Source organism: Hemiscyllium ocellatum, chromosome 31, assembly GCF_020745735.1.
Source record: "Hemiscyllium ocellatum isolate sHemOce1 chromosome 31, sHemOce1.pat.X.cur, whole genome shotgun sequence".
In the NCBI taxonomy this organism is placed as follows: Eukaryota; Metazoa; Chordata; class Chondrichthyes; order Orectolobiformes; family Hemiscylliidae; genus Hemiscyllium; species Hemiscyllium ocellatum.
In genome coordinates this window covers 15,196,466-15,216,625 of record NC_083431.1, presented here as the reverse complement: position 1 = coordinate 15,216,625, position 20,160 = coordinate 15,196,466, and the positions used below count along the sequence as shown (strand labels likewise).

General features: G+C 37.9%; 1 protein-coding gene across 2 annotated transcripts in view; it reads right to left on the bottom strand.

The window, feature by feature from the left end:
• The window catches only part of akap10 (A kinase (PRKA) anchor protein 10), a 76,403-nt gene that overhangs the window by 37,733 nt on the left and 18,510 nt on the right, over positions 1 to 20,160 (bottom strand). For both annotated transcript variants that reach the window (XM_060848316.1, XM_060848317.1), the window contains exon 2: positions 14,111 to 14,161. In XM_060848316.1, coding sequence (XP_060704299.1) covers positions 14,111 to 14,161 — 51 coding nt within the window. The remainder of the gene's footprint in view (positions 1 to 14,110; positions 14,162 to 20,160) is intronic.

Below are 20,160 nucleotides of genomic sequence, written 5' to 3'. Positions count from 1 at the left end.
GGGCTTATGTGCATTGTGCTGCTGTCTAGTCTCCTGAATGGGGAGCAGACTTAGCAAGTCTCACTGCGTCAATCACACTGAACTTGTTTTTTTTGGGGGGGGGGGGGTGGGGGGAATCTTCAGCAATGCTGCAGATCCCTTACACACGAGTATGTGCCTGCTCAGAAACAAACCCGGAGACAGAGAGGGAGCAAGGCAGGCACAGCAAGGAAGAAGGAAACGTCAGAAAACTCCAAGCCAGAGGCGAGGCATTGAATCAATTAACTAAATAATCAATTATCCAAATGAAATAGTGCCTACCCATCTCGTTTGGATAATCAAGGTTCCTCTGTAGATATGGCCGACATATATAGCACCACACTGGCACTGAAATGTGCATACTACATTACTGATTTGAGACACAGGAAGAACATCCTCTTGGCTTGAGAACAGCATCCCATTTGTGGAAAATACCACAAATGTTGCTGGTCGAATGTAGCATTGTGAAACAGGCTAACTTCACTTCTCAATTCAAATCTTTGAGATGCTCTTACAAGGTGATGAGATAGACTGGGTACTTTAAATGGCCAAAAGTGATGGCCTTGGGTCCTAAGTGAAATACACAGCACTAAAAGGGAAAATAAACAAATTGGGAAAATTAATTTTATCCTACATTACAAACTTTGTGCTTATAAATGCTGCATTATGAAACTTAAAATGTTTATTTTCACTATTAACTTGCTGAAAATATTGTACTCCATGCATACTGATTTCTAAACCATCTACCTTAAAATAATCCTACTACTGAACTACAAGTGGAAATCATCACTACAAATAATAAATCACAAGAATTACAACACTTGAAATATAAGCAAATAAAAAATAAACTGAGGATAATTTGCGATGACTGGACAAAGCTTTACCATTGCTCACACTGAGAAGTAGGAAGAACTCAGTCACACTACAGTTCAGTTCTCATCATTAGTATGCAGGGACTGGTGATCGCCAACATCCATGCGCAAAGCCTTGCTAAATGCCAAGATCGGTGTCATTCAGTAGAACAAGTGCTTCATGTCTTTTTTAATGTTATCAGTGTTCCAATGAACAATGGCTTCATTTTAAGAATGTTAGTCATTACTATTATAACCCCACAACAGAATAAAATGCTAAAACACAGTAAATTTATTCCATTTAAATAGAATTTAAGATATTTATATAATTGTGGATCTGCCACCTCAGACTAATAATTGAAGGATAGAGAGATACTAATACCAAATTATTTAAATTACTAAGGATGTACTTTAAGAAATTTTTAATTAAAAAATGGTATGCGCTCAATGGTTTTAAAAAAAAGATATTTACATGATACAAATATACAACACAGTGCAGAGTAAAGATTTCATGTGTCTGACTCTTGCAGCAAATCCTGTGACTTCAATGGGACTATTTTTGAAACCCTCTCAAGGGTCCAAGTGTTGACATTGGGAGCAGCTCCCACTTAAGCCTTTAAAAAAAAAGTCACATTTACGAGAGTACAACTGGCTTTAACATAGCCTGCAAAGGATCCTCACTACATCCCCCTGCTCGCTCTACTCCCCAACATCTATTGTTACTTGGAATGTGGGAGAGAAAGGGTTAGTGGCAGCTTGTGAATTGCTTTGAAGGTCCAGTGTGGACATAGTCATTGAGTCAGAGATGTACAGCACGGAAACAGACCCTTCAGTCCAACTCATCCATGCCGACCAGATATCCAAAATTAATCTAGTCCCATTTGCCAGCACTTGGCCCATATTCCTCTAAGCCCTTCCTATTCATATATCCATCCTTTTAAAGGCTGTATTTGTACCAGCCTCTACCACTTCCTCCACCACGCAACACTCTCTCTGAAAAGGTTGCCCCTTAGGTCCTTTTTAAAATTTTCTCCTCTCACCCTAAACCTATGCACTCTTGTTCCGGAGTCCCTGACCCCAGGGAAAATGCCTTGTTTATCCATGCCCTTCATGACTTTATAATCCTTTGATGGATCAAAGGACTCTCTTCTATACTGCAATAATTCTGATTCTAGCCTGTCTGTTTCATTAGTGTCCATTTTATGTGGAAAGGGGAGGTCTTGTGGTTCAGTGGGTGGTGTCCCTGCTTCTGAGGTAGAAACTGTGGGGTTGAGAGTCTCACTTCAGGATATGAGAGCCACAGAAAGCACAGCCATAATGTATCCAAACAGGCTGGTTACTAACCTACCAACCTTCCCAATGTGCTGAGGTTAGACAGTAGGAGGAGAAATTCCTGATTGGCCACATGCTCGATGTGCAACGGTACCACTCAGGCTATCACATCAGGGAAAACCTACTAAAGAAACAGACATGAACACTTGCTTTTCACTACCTTGAGCCATTAGATGTAGGAAAGTCTCTCTGTTAGTGTAGAAAAGTATTTCAATACACTTCAGGGAGTAAGGAAGCTGTTTGGAAGAATGAGCAATATCTTGGTACAGAGGGTACCAGATGAGATTTTAAAATGTTTTGAGACTGAAGGAAGCAGGCAAAGGGGTTTAGAGTAAATTCGAAATACAGGGTCATGCAGTTAAGTTCTTGCTGTTCTGATATAGACTTATCCAATGATACCCAACTATCCAAATTCCCAAGCCGACAAAAAAGTCAAATGTAAAAATAGTAAGTACAAACAATAAGATTGTTCTTATAATGCAACTTAAATGTAGTAAAACATCCAAAGGTACTCAACCTTTTTACTTACCAGCAAGATTGAGATGGTTCACATCAGTTCCAGAACTAGCATGAGGTTGGGAAACCACAGACTTTAAACCCTGATCACCTCTTTCCTTCTCTTCCCTGTAACGTCTCCCTTATCCTTTCAATCCTCACATTTGTCCTCTTCTAATTATAGATTACCACATGTCTGGTTTTATTTACTCCATCATTGTTAGCCATGCCTTTTGCGGTCAAGGTCCTAACTTTGGGAATTCTATTTCTAAACCTCTGTACCTCTCTCCTTGTTAGGATGCTCCTTAATACACACCACTTTGTCCAAGCTCTTGGTAAGTTGCCCCAACATTTCACTTGATGTGGTAATGTAACCAATTTTGCTTGATAATCTTTCCTGTGGAGCACTCTGGGGCGTATTATGTTAAATGCACTGTATAAACATGGTGGGATACAGATTGACAGCCAAGTGAGCAAAGCAATAAAATTTCTTCTTGTTGTGCACTGATTGTAAGTGCTTTGTCAATTTTTGATGCTTTAGTTGAAAGTACCGAATTCCAGGAAATATCTGGTTTCTGTCATTTTCCCTGCCATCAATATTATTCCACACCCTGACTGGGACTGAAGTGAACTGTTCACCACACTCCGACACGAGATCCAGAATTATACTTTCAACCACACATCCATGCCAAGATGGCCTAACTTCACTCCATCTCAACTCATCTCCTGAAATCCTCATCCACACCATTGTGATATATAAGTGATAATTCCACTGCAATTCTGTTCAGCCTACCAAGTTCTCCAGTCCATGAAACTAAAAGTTCAACTAATGTCTGGAGGCGATATCTTAACTTGCATCTAGTCCCATTCACACATCATCCCTGAGCTTGCTAAAAGACAACATCTCCCAGTTTAACAACACATCAATTTTAAAATTCATCCAGTTTTTAAATCTCTCCACAGGCCTATCATCTCAACTCAAATATCTATGCTCCTTTACATCTCACCTTGAACAGTCCTATCATTCATAACTTCACCATCACTCAGTGTATCTTCAACTGCTAGTTCTCTAAGCCTCAAAATTCCCTCCTTAAAATCTGTGTCACTCACCTTTTTCCTTTGTCATAGAATGAATACAGTACTGAAGGAGGTCATTCAGAACATCACAATTAAATCATTTGTGATCTTATTGAATAATGCAGCAAGCTTCAGGGACCAAATGGCCCACTCTTGCTTCTTGTTCGTATGTACAGACCTACCTGTATGTTAATTGGGAATTGGTTAGCTCAGCTGGCCAGATAGCTGGTTTGAACATTGTGGGCTCTATTCCCAAATCAACTGAGGTTGCCATGAAGCACACTAATGTCAACCACTTCCCTCACTTGAGTCACGGCGATCCTCAGGTTAAACCACCACCAATCATGTCTCTAACATGGTCCAGCAGGACAATGACAATTTTAGCTTCGTGTGTACATCATGTCAATGCTGGCACTCAATGCCACTCACCTACCTTTTTCCCATAGCCCAAAAGTGTTTTCCTTTTTTCTTTCTGAATGAATACTTCAGGCTGTCTTTGAAGTAGGTGTTATAAATGCAAGTTGCTGCTCTAATTGTTATGGATCACAGCACAAAATCTGTGTTTAAAATGGGCAGCCTCAATGAAGAATCTAATATTCAAAATGGAAGCGTCACATTAACACAATTGACTGAATAATTGGGGTGAGCAGTGGTCTCATTCTGCACATAAGTTATAACAACATTTAAAAAGGTACATGATTAGGAAAGATTGAGGGGGATATGGGACTAGTTCAATTTAGGATACCTGGTCGCCATGGACCAAAGAGCCTGTTTCCACGCTGTACGACTCTATAACTCTATAATTTCAACTGATACAGGTACATTCTCCACTTATTAAGCATACCAGTTGAAAGCATCACACCTTCTATTTTAGTTCATGCACTGTCACGACAAGTGTATTTTGCTTCATGGTGGGAGGAGGAAGTGAAAGAACCAAGTTCATTCCAAAAGCAAAATACCAAATATGCTTGAAATTTGAACTAAAAACAAAACTCTGGAAATATTGCCAGCTCTAGAAAACTCTCAAAATCAAGATCAGAACCTAGTACGCTGCAAACCTAAATTTCGTAAGTACATATAAGGAAACAGGAATAACGACATGGAATTAGTTTTATTTCACAGCCAGCAAAAGAATTACCAGGTGCTTCTGTACCAACCAAACCCAATCAAGTAAAGGCTTATGACTGTTGATTCTTAGTAATATACGCAGAGTGTTTCATACCCCCAACAGTCCTTTCAAATACAGGTTTACAAACAAGGATCCATTTAAGCACATTATGAAAGCATTTTGTTATCAGCATATTTAGCCATTGTTCCATGTAAAATGTTTAACTCTAGCTTTTAATCAACGCAGTTGGAAAGATTCTAATTTAGAAGGATGTCTGTTGTTTAAACAGGCATTGCAATTGCTTAATTAAAAACGGCAGATATTTCACATGATCTTGCCTGCCAATGTTGACAGGAAAATGGATAGTGTTTGTCTGCAATTGACAGGTATAAACATACCCTGCACAACTAAATTCTAGAAACGAATGGATCCAGGATCACATGTTGAAAGTTTTTATCCATATGTTGAAACCAAACTGTGAAGTTACAGAAAGGAATGCTTTCACACATGTTCAATCAATAGTTTGGAAAAGTGTCATTTTACCAATTTGGGAAAAGTATATAATTTTCTTCTCAAAAGATGCAATCATAGTCACATCTTCATTGTTCAACTCCACTGAGCTATTGAAATAAATACAAGTTGCAATAATAATACAACTTTAAAGAATTAAAGATCACAAAATTAATAGATTCCCAGCATGGGCAGGAGTCAAAAAAATTGGCAGCTTTGTATCATGCCATTTTTTTTCAAATGCTATGAATCACCATTTTCCTTCACGTTATTTTATCAATCTGATTAACCCCAGCCCAATCAACATCTAAGCTGTACACCCATTTAGTTTGAAACATTAAAATGGAAAAGTTTGCATATATAGTCAAAAACTTACTTTCATAATGTAACAATTCAAGTCTGTCAAACTTCACTTCATTGCATTATGGCAGAAAATAAATCTTTTCATTCATCACAGCATTAAGGTGTTCCAAAGCACTTTATAGAGTCATAGAGATGTACAGCACAGAAACAGACCCTTCGGTCCAACTCGTCCATGCCGACCAGATATCCCAACCCAATCTAGTCCCACCTGCCAGCACCTGGCCCAAATCCCTCCAAATTGTTCCTATTCATGTACCCATCCAAATGCCTTTAGATGTTGTAGTATCCTACCAATTACTGTGTTCTTTCCTGGTTAGTTTTTCCCAAATGCACAGCCTTATTTTTGTCCAGATTGAACTCCATTTGCCAGTGTTCAACCTGACAAGTACATTGATGTATTCCGACATTTCAAAGCTTTCTTCTTCAGTATCAACCACTGGGCCAACTTTTGTATAACCTGCAAATTTCTTAAACATTCCACCCCCCATAATCAAGTCCAAATCATTGATATATCCCACAAAATTCAAACAACCAAAACATTTTTAAAATGTAGCCTATTATTTGTAAATATGGCAATTTACAAACAGCAAAGTCACATAAATAGAAATTAAATAATCAGATAATTTGTCCTATGCATTTATTCGTCAAGGGATGATTATACACCAGGGCATATTCTCCTCTCGGAATTGTGTGGCAGAATACTTTATGTCCATCTCAGAAGACAGCACCACATTTTAACATCTCATCTAAAGGATGGTGCTGTAACTTGAACAATGTACCATTTCCACAGTACTGTAATGAAGTGCTACATTAAATTACATATTCACTTTTCTTTTAAAAAAAAAGGACTGTAACCACTTTTTTTAAAACTGAGAATTAGGAGTGCGCGACACTGAGCTAAAGCTGACACGAAAGAAATGGTAATCATTATGGCAAATATATCTGGCTTCAGACTATTAGAAGAAGAAAATTCATTTTCATGCTTAAAGTAAATTGAATTTTTTTAAACTGATGTTCAATTGTAAGTTAAGTGACATACAGTACTGTTTTGAAGTCCTCACAGCCAAACATGGCAACTTTTTATGCTCTCCTGGTATCTTCAACATTACATTGTGAGATGAAGTAATCAACAATTTCAATTTCACATCAATACAAATGGTGTTACATTACTGAAACCCCTGATGTGTATTTGAAAGCAAGAGACAAGAGTCAATTCCTAAAACTTTCAGCTTTGTACCCGGTATTTCCTGCATGACAATTTTGGCTGGTGTGGAATAACTAAACTATATAAAATTGAGTGGCAGGAATACAGTGGATTAAACAAAAATGACACATTCCATTAGCAGAAACAGAAGCAATTAGGGGCTACTGATTTACTGCAATCTGTGGAAGAATCAGAGCAGAGTTGAGAAGGATATTTTTAATCCAAAAGATTGTAGGGATCTAGAACTCTCTGCCTGAAAGGATGGTCATAGAGTCAGAGATGTACAGCATGGAAACAGACCCTTCGGTCCAACCCATCCATGCTGACCAGATATCCCAACCCAATCTAGTCCCACCTGCCAGCACCCGGCCCATATCCCTCCAAACCCTTCCACAATTCATATACCCATCCAAATGCCTCTTAAATGTTGCAATTGTACCAGCCTCCACCACTTCCTCTGGCAGCACAATCCATACACATACCACCCTCTGCGTGAAAACGTTGCCCCTTAGGTCTCTTTTATATCTTTCCCCTCTCACCCTAAACCTATGCCCTCCAGTTCTGGATTCCCTGACCCCAGTGAAAAGACTTTGCCTATTTATGGAGGCAGAAGCCCTCAGGTAATGACAATTTATTTTACTACTGGAGAAGCGCTGTCTTTAAATGGAGACATCAGATGGCCAAAGCAGACATAAAAGACTCTTTTGGTGTTGGTCACCATTTATCAATTTACGATTCTTCATTGCTACTTGTGGGACTTTGCAGTAAACAATTTGGCTGTTGGCTTGCAAATATTTGGTACTACTGAATTGTTTGGTGTAATGGGACTGGAACAAAACCATGCTGAAGTTAACTGAAGTGTCCTTTTTGTCTGGGTCAGATGGTTCTTAACTTGAAACACAGATTGTAGATTGCATGTTTTGAGAAAACATCATCGACTTCAAATGTTAACTCGGTTTCTCTATTCACAGATGCTGCCTGATCTGTTGATCTTTCAGCATTTTCTGTTTTCATTTGTCTCAGTTACTGTGTTCGCGATTTTCCTCTGCAAATTTTTTGCCTACAACAGTGAATTTTCTTTAAAAAATCGTATTTACTGTGAATGGTTAAAAATGTCATATAACATGATAGCTGCTTTTAGAAATGAAAGATCTTTCTTCAAACCTAATTTATCACCTCAAAACTTTTCATCACCACCATCAATGAAAGAATTATATTCACTGGTACATCACTCCCATATTACACTTCTGCAAACAATCTCCTGGCTCAACTCAAGCTGGGCAGATAAAGCCTTACATATCATATGCAATCCAGGTGACCGTTACAATTCAAGCAGACAAGTCTGACAGTTTTGCATATCCTTAGCACAATGAAACAAAATCAAGTGAAAGTGAGCGTCGCCATAATGCCAGAGCACCACAGACTGCTCTCTCATTAAAGAGAGATGACTGGCAGTAGGTCTAACCTCAGGGTCACTACATAACAGCAAAGGGGTGAGTTTGAGAAGACAGAGCCTTCATGGTGACCTCAGCCTGGACGAAAATTGCACCAGTGTTGTTGGCATCACTGCATCACAAACCAACAGTCCAGCTAACCGACCTTGTGGAAAGGAAAGGCTACCATACAATTGCATAGTGATAACTTGTGAGGAATAATATTGCTCAGTGACTGACATTTATACAACTTTACAACTTGAAAAGTTTAATCGAGCTAACATTTGAGAATCTAGTTCAGAGAGTCTGGACTTCTATTTTAAGATCCTTAATGTGAGAGAAAACATTATTGCTCTATTTTCAAGTCACTATTTTAAAAAAAACTTCCGATGTTAAAATAAAATCCTGACTCTCAAAGCAGTGAGTCATTAATTCAAAAGAAAAAAAAAGTCAAATAAATTATGAAATGAATCAGAATGCTTCAAACATTTGAAGTCCCACTATCTCTTTTCCAATTGTTTTAGTCAAACTGCATTGGAAATTTTGAAATCACTGAATGTTCATCATATACTAGAATGGACTGTAAAGAAAATAAACATTAATAAATTCAATTTCAAATGGAAGTCACAGAGATAGAGACGCAATTATTTGTTAAGATTTTAAACAAAAGACAAATGACTTTTTATTCATTCACGGGATGAGAGCATCACTGGCGAGACTGGAATTTATTGCCCATGCCTAATCGCCTAGAGGGTTAAGAGTCAACCACATTGCTGTGGGTCTGGAATCACATGTGGGAAGGACAGGAAAGGGAGTTAGTGAAGCAGATGGATTTTCCCAATAATTGTCAATGGATTCACGGTCGTTATTAGGCTCTAATTCCAGACTTTTACTGAATTTAAATTCCACCATCCTGAACCCAGGTTCCAGAGGCTGTTGTGTCTCTTAATAGTATAATCAGCATTAAATATTCAAACTTGAATAACTAGAACAAAATTGACTAACAAGACCTACTTACAAAATGTTGAATGTTTTTGGTTGAGGAAATCATTGCAATAAACTGCAAGTAGCCTAATACCATAAGAACACAAGCAAACACTAGTGACTCACTGCAAACAAAAAAGGTGGCTTTTTTGCAGACTGAAAGATATAGCTTTTCAAGTATTAGTCTCTGTTTGAAGACTGAAACAAGTGAATGTAAATTTCAGAAATGCATCCAGAAACAAAGCTGAACCAGGTCACTGAAATAGGTCAACACAAGCCCATGTGTGATTGCATGAGGGGTAAATTGGACTTGATTTATGGCGACACAGGAAACCAGTGGAATCTGGCCTGGGCCATGTTAGTGAAAGCTCAGGGACAAGGTACGCAAGCAAAACTATTTCACATGACTTAGAACAAATGAAGGCTAAAAATAGTGAAGCCAGTTAGAAAACTTTTGTAAAGATAAAGCCACTATATAAAAAAAAATCCTGAAATGAAATCTGCAGGACAGTTAGCCCTGAAAAAGGCTAGTACTGCAATGATAAATTATAAGAATCGCAGTGATAGGAATAGATGTTGAGGAATAAAGTCAGCTCAAAAATCAAATAAGATACAAAGATGTTGTCCACCAAAAGGATCCAGAAACGGCAGCTGAGAAAGCAAATGTTTAGAAGTTTATAGGAACTAAATTAATAACTACAGGTTTTGTCTTTCCTATATTGAGCTGGGGATAATTACTATCTGATGTTTTTGAAAGTAAGAATGATCAACAACTGAGTTTGAATCAACAATTGTTAAAAACAAAGTCAAGCATAAACACTGTTCCTGATCCCATGCTTCTAGATTCTGTCACCATATTGAAAAGGATGAGGAGAAGACGAAGGATGAAGGACACTGGGGAGACTGTTCTGATTGTATGAAGAATACCTGGATATGTTATTGAACAGATACAATTGGAACCAGCATTAACAGTGGGAACTAGAAATTTTCCAGTGAGATACAATGACCAATTGCTTTCAAGGTGAAGGTCAAGTTCGAGAAGGATGACCTAATCAGTTAAACAGAAGACAACATTAATGATATTAATTCAAAGAATGGTTGGACCGTTGTTTGTGATACAGGAATAATTGAAATTTAGAGAGTGAAAAGGCAAAGTATAACGATGAAATAGTTATTAGGTGACATCACTTTAAAACCCGGCCATCAGAGAAGGCTTTGGACAAGGTGATGCTTTTTGTGTCATTTAAACATTGAGTATACTGGACTTGCTTTATGCCAATGTAAAAATAACCTAAAATATTGAATTGTAATGTTCAGATATTTCAGGAAGTTGATAAGAATTCAGCAAATTATTTTTTTCTTTGTTATTGATTTGACCTTAAACAAGCCTTGAACAATCCAACATGTCTAGGTTTGACAATCCTAAATTACAATTCAAATAATATTATCATAGAACACACACCTCGGTTAAGTACGTTTAATCAACTCCTTCAGAACAACATGCAGTAATTAGTTGATCCCTTTTTCAGCTCAATGTGTTGATGTAAAAGGAAGACAGAAAATAAAAGCAAACTTTAGTTGCAAAACTATTACTTTTATTTGAAACTGCTCAAATTGCTAAGGTTGCAGTTGAATGTCTCTTCTACTCCCTACCTTTCGTCAGTCCCCAAACCAATGAGTCCTACAAATACAAAAAGAAATCTATTTTTCTTGTGATTGGACAAAACTAGCATACAATTAGCTTGAGTTCATTGCAGATCAGCCAAGAGTCAGCAATCCAGATGGCTGTTAGCAAGTTTAGAAGCATTTCTGAGAACAGAAAGGCTCAAAGATTGAAATGGCCACCTTGGTTCGCTGCATCCCCACAAAGCATAAAGTATTTGTCAGCCGATAAGTGTATCAAAGCAAAATTCTAAACTATAAAAATACAACAATAGTAAATAATTTACATTTATGCATTCCCAAGACTGAACAACTTCCATCCTGAAGAGATGTACTATAATCAAAAGATTTTAAATTTGAAAACAACACTGGCTTACATTCTCAGCTACCGACAATCCCAATTCAGCGACCAGGATTCAGGGATTCTTTTTAGGTTGGTGACCCATGACCAGTGGGATTCCAAAGGGATCAGTGCTGGAAACGCAACTGCTTACAGTATAAAGGATGTGAATGTTTTGTAGCCAAATTTGCAGACGAAACTAAAATAGATGGAAAGGTAGGCTAAAAGGGGGATACAGTTTAGAGAGAGATATTGATAGGTTAAGTGGGCAAAAAGTTGGCAAATGGGAAAACATAACGCTGTTCATTTTGGAAGGGAGAACAAAAGAACAGAATATTAAAAATGGAGAACTGTAGAAAGCTTCAACATAAAGGATGTGGGGATACTTGTACATGAAACACATGGAGCTAGCATGCACGTGCAGCAAGTAATCAGGAAGGCTAATGGAATGTTGGCTGGGTTATTTGAAGGGAGTTGGAGTACAAGATTAGGAAAGCTTTACTACAACTATACACGGTGCTGATGGGACCATATTTGGAGTACTGTAAAGAATTTTGGCCCCCTTATTTAAGGTATTATATATTGGAGGCAGTGAAGGCGCACAAGGATGATCCCTGGCACGGAGGGGCTATGAGCAAAGATTAAACAGTCTGGGATTCTACTCACTGTAATTTAACATATGAAAGATAAGCTCATTGAAATATAGAATTGTTACGTAGTTTGACAGGGTAAATGCTGAGACAATTGTTTCCCCTCATGCAAGTGTGTAGGACCAGAGAGCATTGTATCAGAATAAAGCGTTGCCAATTTAAGACTGAGGTGAGGAGGCATTTCTTCTGAGAGGGTTGCAAGTCTTTGGAACTCCTTGCCACAGAGACTTGTGGAAGGCAGAGGCCTTACGCATATTTAAAACTGAGATAAGTTCTTGATCAATCGGGAAATCAAGGGTCACCAGAAAAGGTCAGATAAGTGGACGTGAGGAATATTGGTTCAGCTATGATCATAAAACTTTAGCATGCAGACATAGCAGGTGATTTGGAAGCAAAAATGGAACATTGTTATATATTGAAAGGCAACAGAATATGAAAATAGAGTTTTTTTGCTCAGTTGTACAGAACACAGCTGAGACCATATCTGGAGTTACAGCTAGAGAAACCTGGCAGGTCTGGCAGCATCTGCAGAGGTATTGAGAGGACTTCATAGGGCAGATGCTGAAAGCATATTACCTCATAGAAGGAATGAGAACGATGGGATACACAGTTTAAAATAAAATTGGGTCTCCCATTTAAGACAAAGTTGAGGAGATAGGTTTTTCTCTTGGACGGTTGAGCCTGTGGAAGCCTCTTTCCCAGTTTGTGATGGAGGAAAGGCTGTTAGGTTTAAATGGTTAAAGTAGAACTGCAAATTGAAATGCAAAGTAGGCTCAAGGGAGCAAATGCCCTACTCCCGGACATAACTTATGTTCGGTTTTGAGAGGGTGCAACAAAGATTCACTAGATTGGTTTCTGGAATGCACTAGCTATCCCATGAGAACTATGGCAAAATATATGGTCTCATTGAAATGTACAAAATTACTTATGGGCTTAACGGGACAGGATAGATTTCAAGAGGCTATTTCCTCTGCCTGGAAAGTCTAGAACTAATAAGATACAACTACTATGAGGACAGATTTTGTCACTTACTGGGTTGTAAATCTTGGAAACTCTCTATTCCAGAGGGCTGTAGATGCTAAATTAATAATTATAGCCAAGACTGAGATTAATCGATTTCTGGACGCTGAGGCAATCAGGAGAGAGGAGGATGGTTCAGATAATGGGGCTGATGTGGAAGGTTTACCATTATCTTGTTGGAGTAGTGTCAATTGGTCTTTGCTTATGCTTGTCCCAATTTTATGCAAAATAAATACTGTTATAGTTTTATTTGAACAAAAGAAAAATGCAAATACATCTCTCCTCCCATTACTACTGTATTGGAGCTCACAAATGCATATTGCCAGCACAAAGGTAATAGAATTTACAATAAAAGAAGAAAAAGGAAAAATCCTATAAAAAAATATTTTTAACAAATAATTTTCCAATGTCCATAGAAGCTACTGCTTCATCCAAATGTCTGTAGCTGTCCTTCAGAGGAATTATAGACTCCAAATTACTCCAATAAAACCTTGAGTACATTCACTTCCAGAATACATTCAAATACGTACAAATTACAGCTTTAGAATTTAAACTTTGATCACATTTGATATGCCTATTTTTATGACTTCAGCACACTTGGTCTGAAAAGCAAAGGCTAAGTTAAAACAATTCATTACCCATCCTCAAACTATAATGAAAAGATTTGCCAAGATAATGTTATCACAAAAAGTCACAATCTTAGATTGGGGATATTTGGCAAATAACATGTTTAGCTTTTATATGCAGAAGTGATACATACACAAAATACATATTTCAAGAGTTTAATTTCAACTGGTGTGTCACACATTTTTATATTTGATGTTAATTCTGATTAAGACAAATAGTTATCATTCAACACCAAATATGAATATGGATATGAATCCTCACTGTTTTTTTCCAAATATAGCACATATTTACAAAGAAATTCAAGCAACGTTTGTGATCCTGACTTATTTTGACAGCCTCATTTGTGGCAAATGTAGTATTGTTCCAGATCACACCAGCATGTGTGCACGGACATACTGCCCAATCTCTACACACACTAGATTTTTTTATACATTACCTTTGTTGGTTTGTGGCTCTGGGAGTTTCTCTTTTTCCCCTTTGGCTTTACCTATACAAAACACAAACATACTCATTACTTCGATACTCCAGCTGGCAGATATAGCTGCTCTACAAACACTGTTATACACCATTACCACTGTACATGCATACTTTTCAATAACTTTTGACAACCAGGTATTTAATGATAATCTCCATCAGTGACCGAAAAGATCTGAAATTTGATGACCCAATCCAAAATTAACTTATTTACACAGGGCACAAAGTTAGCTGTTGTTTTAATAGTGTATAAGAAAAGATCAATAATTTTCACATCTGACTGACATTGTCGTCTCCTCTTCACTGACTCCTCTATGCCATGCAAACGGAGAACACTTACTCAAACTTGCTAATGTGGCTCAAAGTGGCCCAATGGTGTAGGTAGAAGTTACTGATGTTAAAAGCAAATAGTCTGGAACATCCAACCTAAGATTTATTTGCAGTATACTTCTGATATCTATATCTGAATAAATTTTCTTTCACTTTGATTCCCTGTATCTGATGTCCAGCCGGACATAAAGTTGCACAATAGATTGAATTACTGTAACTATGATGTAACTATTCCATTATTCTCTAAACTTTGGAAGGTAGACATCAATGATTTCAAGAGAGAGATTACAAGAAAAATTAAGTTACAGCAATGGCAATGAAAAAAATTGATTGATTTAAAGCATTATGTAAATAGAAAAGTAGATAAACTGCCTTCTGTCAAGCATCTATATCCATTTTCAATAGGTTGTAATTGGAAAATTACTTCTTCAACTTAACAGATGAAAGTGAGCGATGGTTCTCCAACACCAGAGTGCAGGAGTGCATTATGCCAAATTTTTGATCTCAACCATGCAACTTTGATCTTTGGTTACATATAACCAACAGATTTATACTAAATACTCAACAAGTCAGTCAGCATGAACATACAGTACAAATTTCAAGAGATCTAAAAATAGCAAAGTTACATAATAGCTGTTTGCAAACTGAAATGACAAATAGGGCGGGGGGGGGGGGGCAAAGATTTGAAGATGACCGCTGGATGTGATTTTTTTTATATATGCGCCATGCCTCTCCAAGACATTTCAAATGAGATACATTCCAATCTTACTGGAGAAGACTTTTCTGCAACAATTATAATGTATCAAGTCATCACTATTAAAGTGTAAAGTGTTAAGTAATTTCCAGTGACCAAAATACAGGGTTAAGTATAGAAAGGTGAATTTCTGTGCACCATCTTCACAGGTTTTAGTTAGTTTAATGACGATCACATAAGTTATTTTTCACTCCAGTACAGAAATTCACAAACTTCCTCAATGGCATGATCCTAAATTAATGCCAGCATTCTGCCCAGAGACCTGGGTCAGAATGGGCCAATGACAGTGACAGTGCTATTGGTTTGACTGATTAATAGATGTGATATCACAGTACCGCTTGCGATACTTGTTCAAGGAATTACAATCTTCATTGATGCTTAATTTAGAAAAAAACACACATGAAAATACTATGACTATGCAGGAAATTTATCAGCAACTGTGAAGAGAATCAATTAATTTTGAGTCAAACAGGATTCTTCAGAAGTGTCAGTTTGACTTGAAATAGTAACTCAATTTCTCTCTCAGATTTTGCAAGACATGAGCACTCCTTGCAATTCTGTTTTTATTTCACACTTCCAGCATCCACAGTATTTTGCTTTCAATAAAGTTTATTTTACAAGATCACTGCATTTAAAAGTCGAGCAGAAGCATTTGTAAACTTAAGTGCTTTATATCTACACTTAAGTTCAAACTCTGCCAGCTTGAGAAAAGGAAGGAAACAATTACATTGTAAAAAATCATGGTTTTAACATAATTGCCATATTCTGAACATACATTCATTTCACTTAGCACTGGAGCTAATTACATAATTCCACATTTGGAACAAACATAATAGATCTGTAATGCTATGTTATACTTTGTGGTAATTGTCACAACATGAAATATAGTACAGTGGGGCTAGTAATAGATCATGGTTTAAACTCTGAAGTATCAGAGCTGAAAATGTGTTGCTGGTTAAAGCGCAGCAGGTCAGGCAGCATCCAAGGAACAGGAAATTCGACGTTTCGGGCATAAGCCCTTCATCCTGATGCTGCGCTTTAACCAGCAACACATTTTCAGCTCTGACCTCCAGCATCTGCAGACCTCACTTTTTACTCTGAAGTATCAGTCCAGTTCCACAGTTCAGGCAAATTTAGTGGTCATTTAGTGACTAGTACAAAATGTCAACAACATGTACTTAAGTCTTTCAAGTCAACATAAAACGTAAAGATACAACAGTTGTTTTGCACAGGGCATGAAAATTTCTATCACCTTACATCCCTTTCCCTTTAAATAAACAACATTCCATCCTCCACCCCCACAACAAAATGCTAGCAGTACATTATTTTCCAAAATGAAATCAGGGGATTTATTTTCTGGTATAACAACTTGCAGCTCCAGGGCTCACTGATCTCTATACAACTCATCATCCAAAGTCAAAGTACAATATCATTACAGCAATAAAAGAGGTTTGAGAATCCAAAGATTTCAAAGACATAACTCTCTCCAACCAGCACCTCAACAGTGGTAGATCCTCAAAGTACCTTTATAAGACAGTGCTCTTCAAGATTATGGATGATTTTGACAGATTAGACATAAGAAGATGCTTAATTTGTTTTCCTAAACACTAGGACTAACAAAAAACTAAAACTAAAAATAGAAAACATTAGAAGTGCACAACAGGATGGGCAGCATCTGTGGAAATGGGAAAAGGTCAGCAGAACTTAAGTTAAAAACATAATAGTTGCATAAGTAAAAGGGGCTCAGTTGGAACGGAGAGAAAGGCTGGGAACAACAGACGGGTAGTCTGTGATAAATAGTAGGCCAAGAGAGAATATATGATCAGAGGTTTAATGATACAGTATTAAAAAGGGTTAGTAATGCAAAGATACAAATATCGTGCCAAAAAAACATCCTTTTTTATCCCATAACTAGTCAGTGTAGTTCAGATCCATGGATGTCTTACAAGTTAATTTCTCCTGCCCTCCATCACAGACCTTACCTTTCACTTGCTCAAACCTATCACATTTTACCTTTTCCAGTTCTGGTGAAAAGGTCACAGACCTGAAATGCATGTTTCTCTCTGCAGAGACACTGCCAGAACTGCTCTGCTTCAGCATTTGTTTTTATTTTGGATTTCCAGCACCCTCAGCGTTGTATTTTTGGACACAAAATAGGGTAGCCATAACAAATCCAATAGGGAATTCAGAAGAAATTTCTTTATCGAAAACATAAGCGCACAAGGTTCACAAGCAGAAGTATTTGAGACAAACCACATTTAAAGGGAAACCTGGATAAGTATGAGGAAGAAGTGCAGCCAGCAGTGAGTGAGGTGTGGCAGTTTGGTCAGTGTGGAATTAGGTGAAATGTGGGAGGGAGCCTTTCTTTTTGTTCTGTCTTGTTTTTCTAGTTATTCGCACAGATCAGTAGGGACAAGGACAACCAAAGACCAAGAGCTGGAAGAATATCAAGAGTTGAACGGAGAAGCACCAGGGATAAGTAAAAGTCAGAGAATAAAAAGTCACAAAAGTTAAAGTAAAGGAAGCATCTTAACAGTTAACTAATTAGAAAAGTTAACAAGTCAGACTAAGCAAATTTAAGTTTAACTCATTATGGGTGTGTGCAGCCAAATGAAATCAGTAATTGTCATATGTGGGAAGTCATGGACTCCACCAACGTCCTAGATGACCACATGTGGAAGAAACACTCCACGTTTCAGAGTTCGAACAGTGGTTGAAGACACTGTGGCACACCGAGACAGAAAGTTACATGGAGACCACATTTAGAGAGGTGGTCACACTGCTGCTAAAGGGACTGGAGGAAAAGAGGTAGCAGCTGACCACCAGGCAGTCAAAGGGAATCAGGCAGTTAGTGCAGAAGTCCCTGGGGCCTGCTCACAAACTGCTTTTCTACTTTTGGAAGCTGACGAGATGCTCATTCCTCAAGGGAGTGAAGACTGCACAGGAGGGAAGGAAGAAAGGAGTGACAGTGGTAGGGTATTCATTGGACAGGCATTTTTGTGGTGGCAGATGTAACTCCAAGATGGTATGTTGTCTCCTTGCTGCCAGATCAGAAATATCACTTAGTGGCTGTAAAGCATCCTGAAGAGGGAGGATAGGACACAGGCAATGGTACACACTGGTATCGATGATATAGGGAGAATGAGGGATGAGGTCTTGCATTAAAAATTTAGGGAGCCAAGCAGTAGACTAAAGACCTCAAGGTTGTAGTCTCTGGATTACTCCCAGTGCCACATGCTTAAATAAGGTGCCCAGACTGAAGATAATACTCCAAATGTCTAACCTATCATTTGTACAGGTGCAGCATCACTTCCTTGCTTTTATTCCACCACTCTAATTATAAACCCAAGGTTCCTCTAAACCTTAACAAGTGCTTTAACTTTTCTGATCATTTTCAGAGTTATACACTTGAACCCCAAGGTCCCTTTACTTCTGTACTCCCCTCAAAGTTGCACCATTGAATCTGTACAGTTTTCTCATGTTTCTTCTACCAACATATATTACCTCAAATTTCTCTGTGTTGAAATTCATCTTCCAGTTGTGTGCCATTTGACCAACTTGTCAATATCCGTCTGAAGTCACTCAATGTCATCCCCACAATCCACTGTTCTCCCTAGCTTAGTATCATCTTTTCTCTTGACACCCATCTTCAAATAGTTTATAAAAAAATCAGAAAAAGCAAGGGTCCCAACACTGGTTGCTTAGGAACACCACTTTCAACTCATTTCCAGTCTGCGAAATATTCATCTATACCTACCCCCTCTCCTTTAGCCAACTTCTACACCAAGGACCCATCAATACCAAACATTTCTAATTTGCCAATGAACCTGCCATGTAGCACTGCATTCTGAAAGTTGAAACATATGCCATCACAGCAATACCTTCACCCACTGTTTGTGCTACCTTGTCAAAGGACTCAATCTATCCAACTTACGAAAGAACTCTCATTATTTTTCTTAAAGGACATATTTATCTTATCCTGTGTTATGGACTTGATAAGTTTTTCCAATATCAAGCTGACAGGTCAGTAGTTTCTTGGGTTATCCTCTGAGCCTTTCTTAAACTGCTTCATATTTTCAAAGTCTCCAGTCCCCCAGTTCTAATCAAATATTCAGAGGGATCTGGAAAATTTCTGTCACTAGCTCTGCAATTTGCTCCCTTACCTCACATCTGGAGTAAATCCCATCCAGGCCTGGCAACTTTGCTATCTGGAGTGCTGCCAGTCTTTTTGCCACCTCTTTTGTTTAATCTACTGCTTGGTTGCTCAATGCCCACATTTTCAACTGGGCCATTGTCACCATTTTCTAATTTAGACTAGAAAGATTGCTGACAGGATTTGATATACAAGAAAAAAAAGCTTGTGTGGAGTATAAATATCAGCACAGACCAGTTGGACCAAACAGCTTCTCTATGCTACAGAATGCATGCAATTTGGTGCAAAAGATTTCAGTGTCTGATGCAAAACCCCTCTAACTTAACCCTGATAATCACAGTCAAATAAGCAATTGAGAAACATCATGCCTTTTGTTTTGGTTCCTCATTGATGCATTATCCGGAAATTGACAAGGGTGAGGGATACCTCAGTGGTTGTGAATACAGCCTTTCTCAGTTGTCAGTTTTTGACACAAGCCATTATTAAAACTCAATTGTCTCACTATCTTGTGCTATTTAATAAACAAATACTGCATTACAATCGTCAAAAATAGCACATCCTAAAGAAATGGGTTCCAATGGTTTCATCTGAATCAACCACATTAATCTCAAAAGATCTGACACAAGCAAGATGTACCCAATTGGTTCAGTACCTCCCTTTTCTGATTTATTAGACAATCACTGAGGGAAAGCAATAGATAAACAAATATCTGGGTTGCAATTCCATTGGATTAATGGCCGTCATATCATCAACAGAAATTAAACGGCAAGGACAC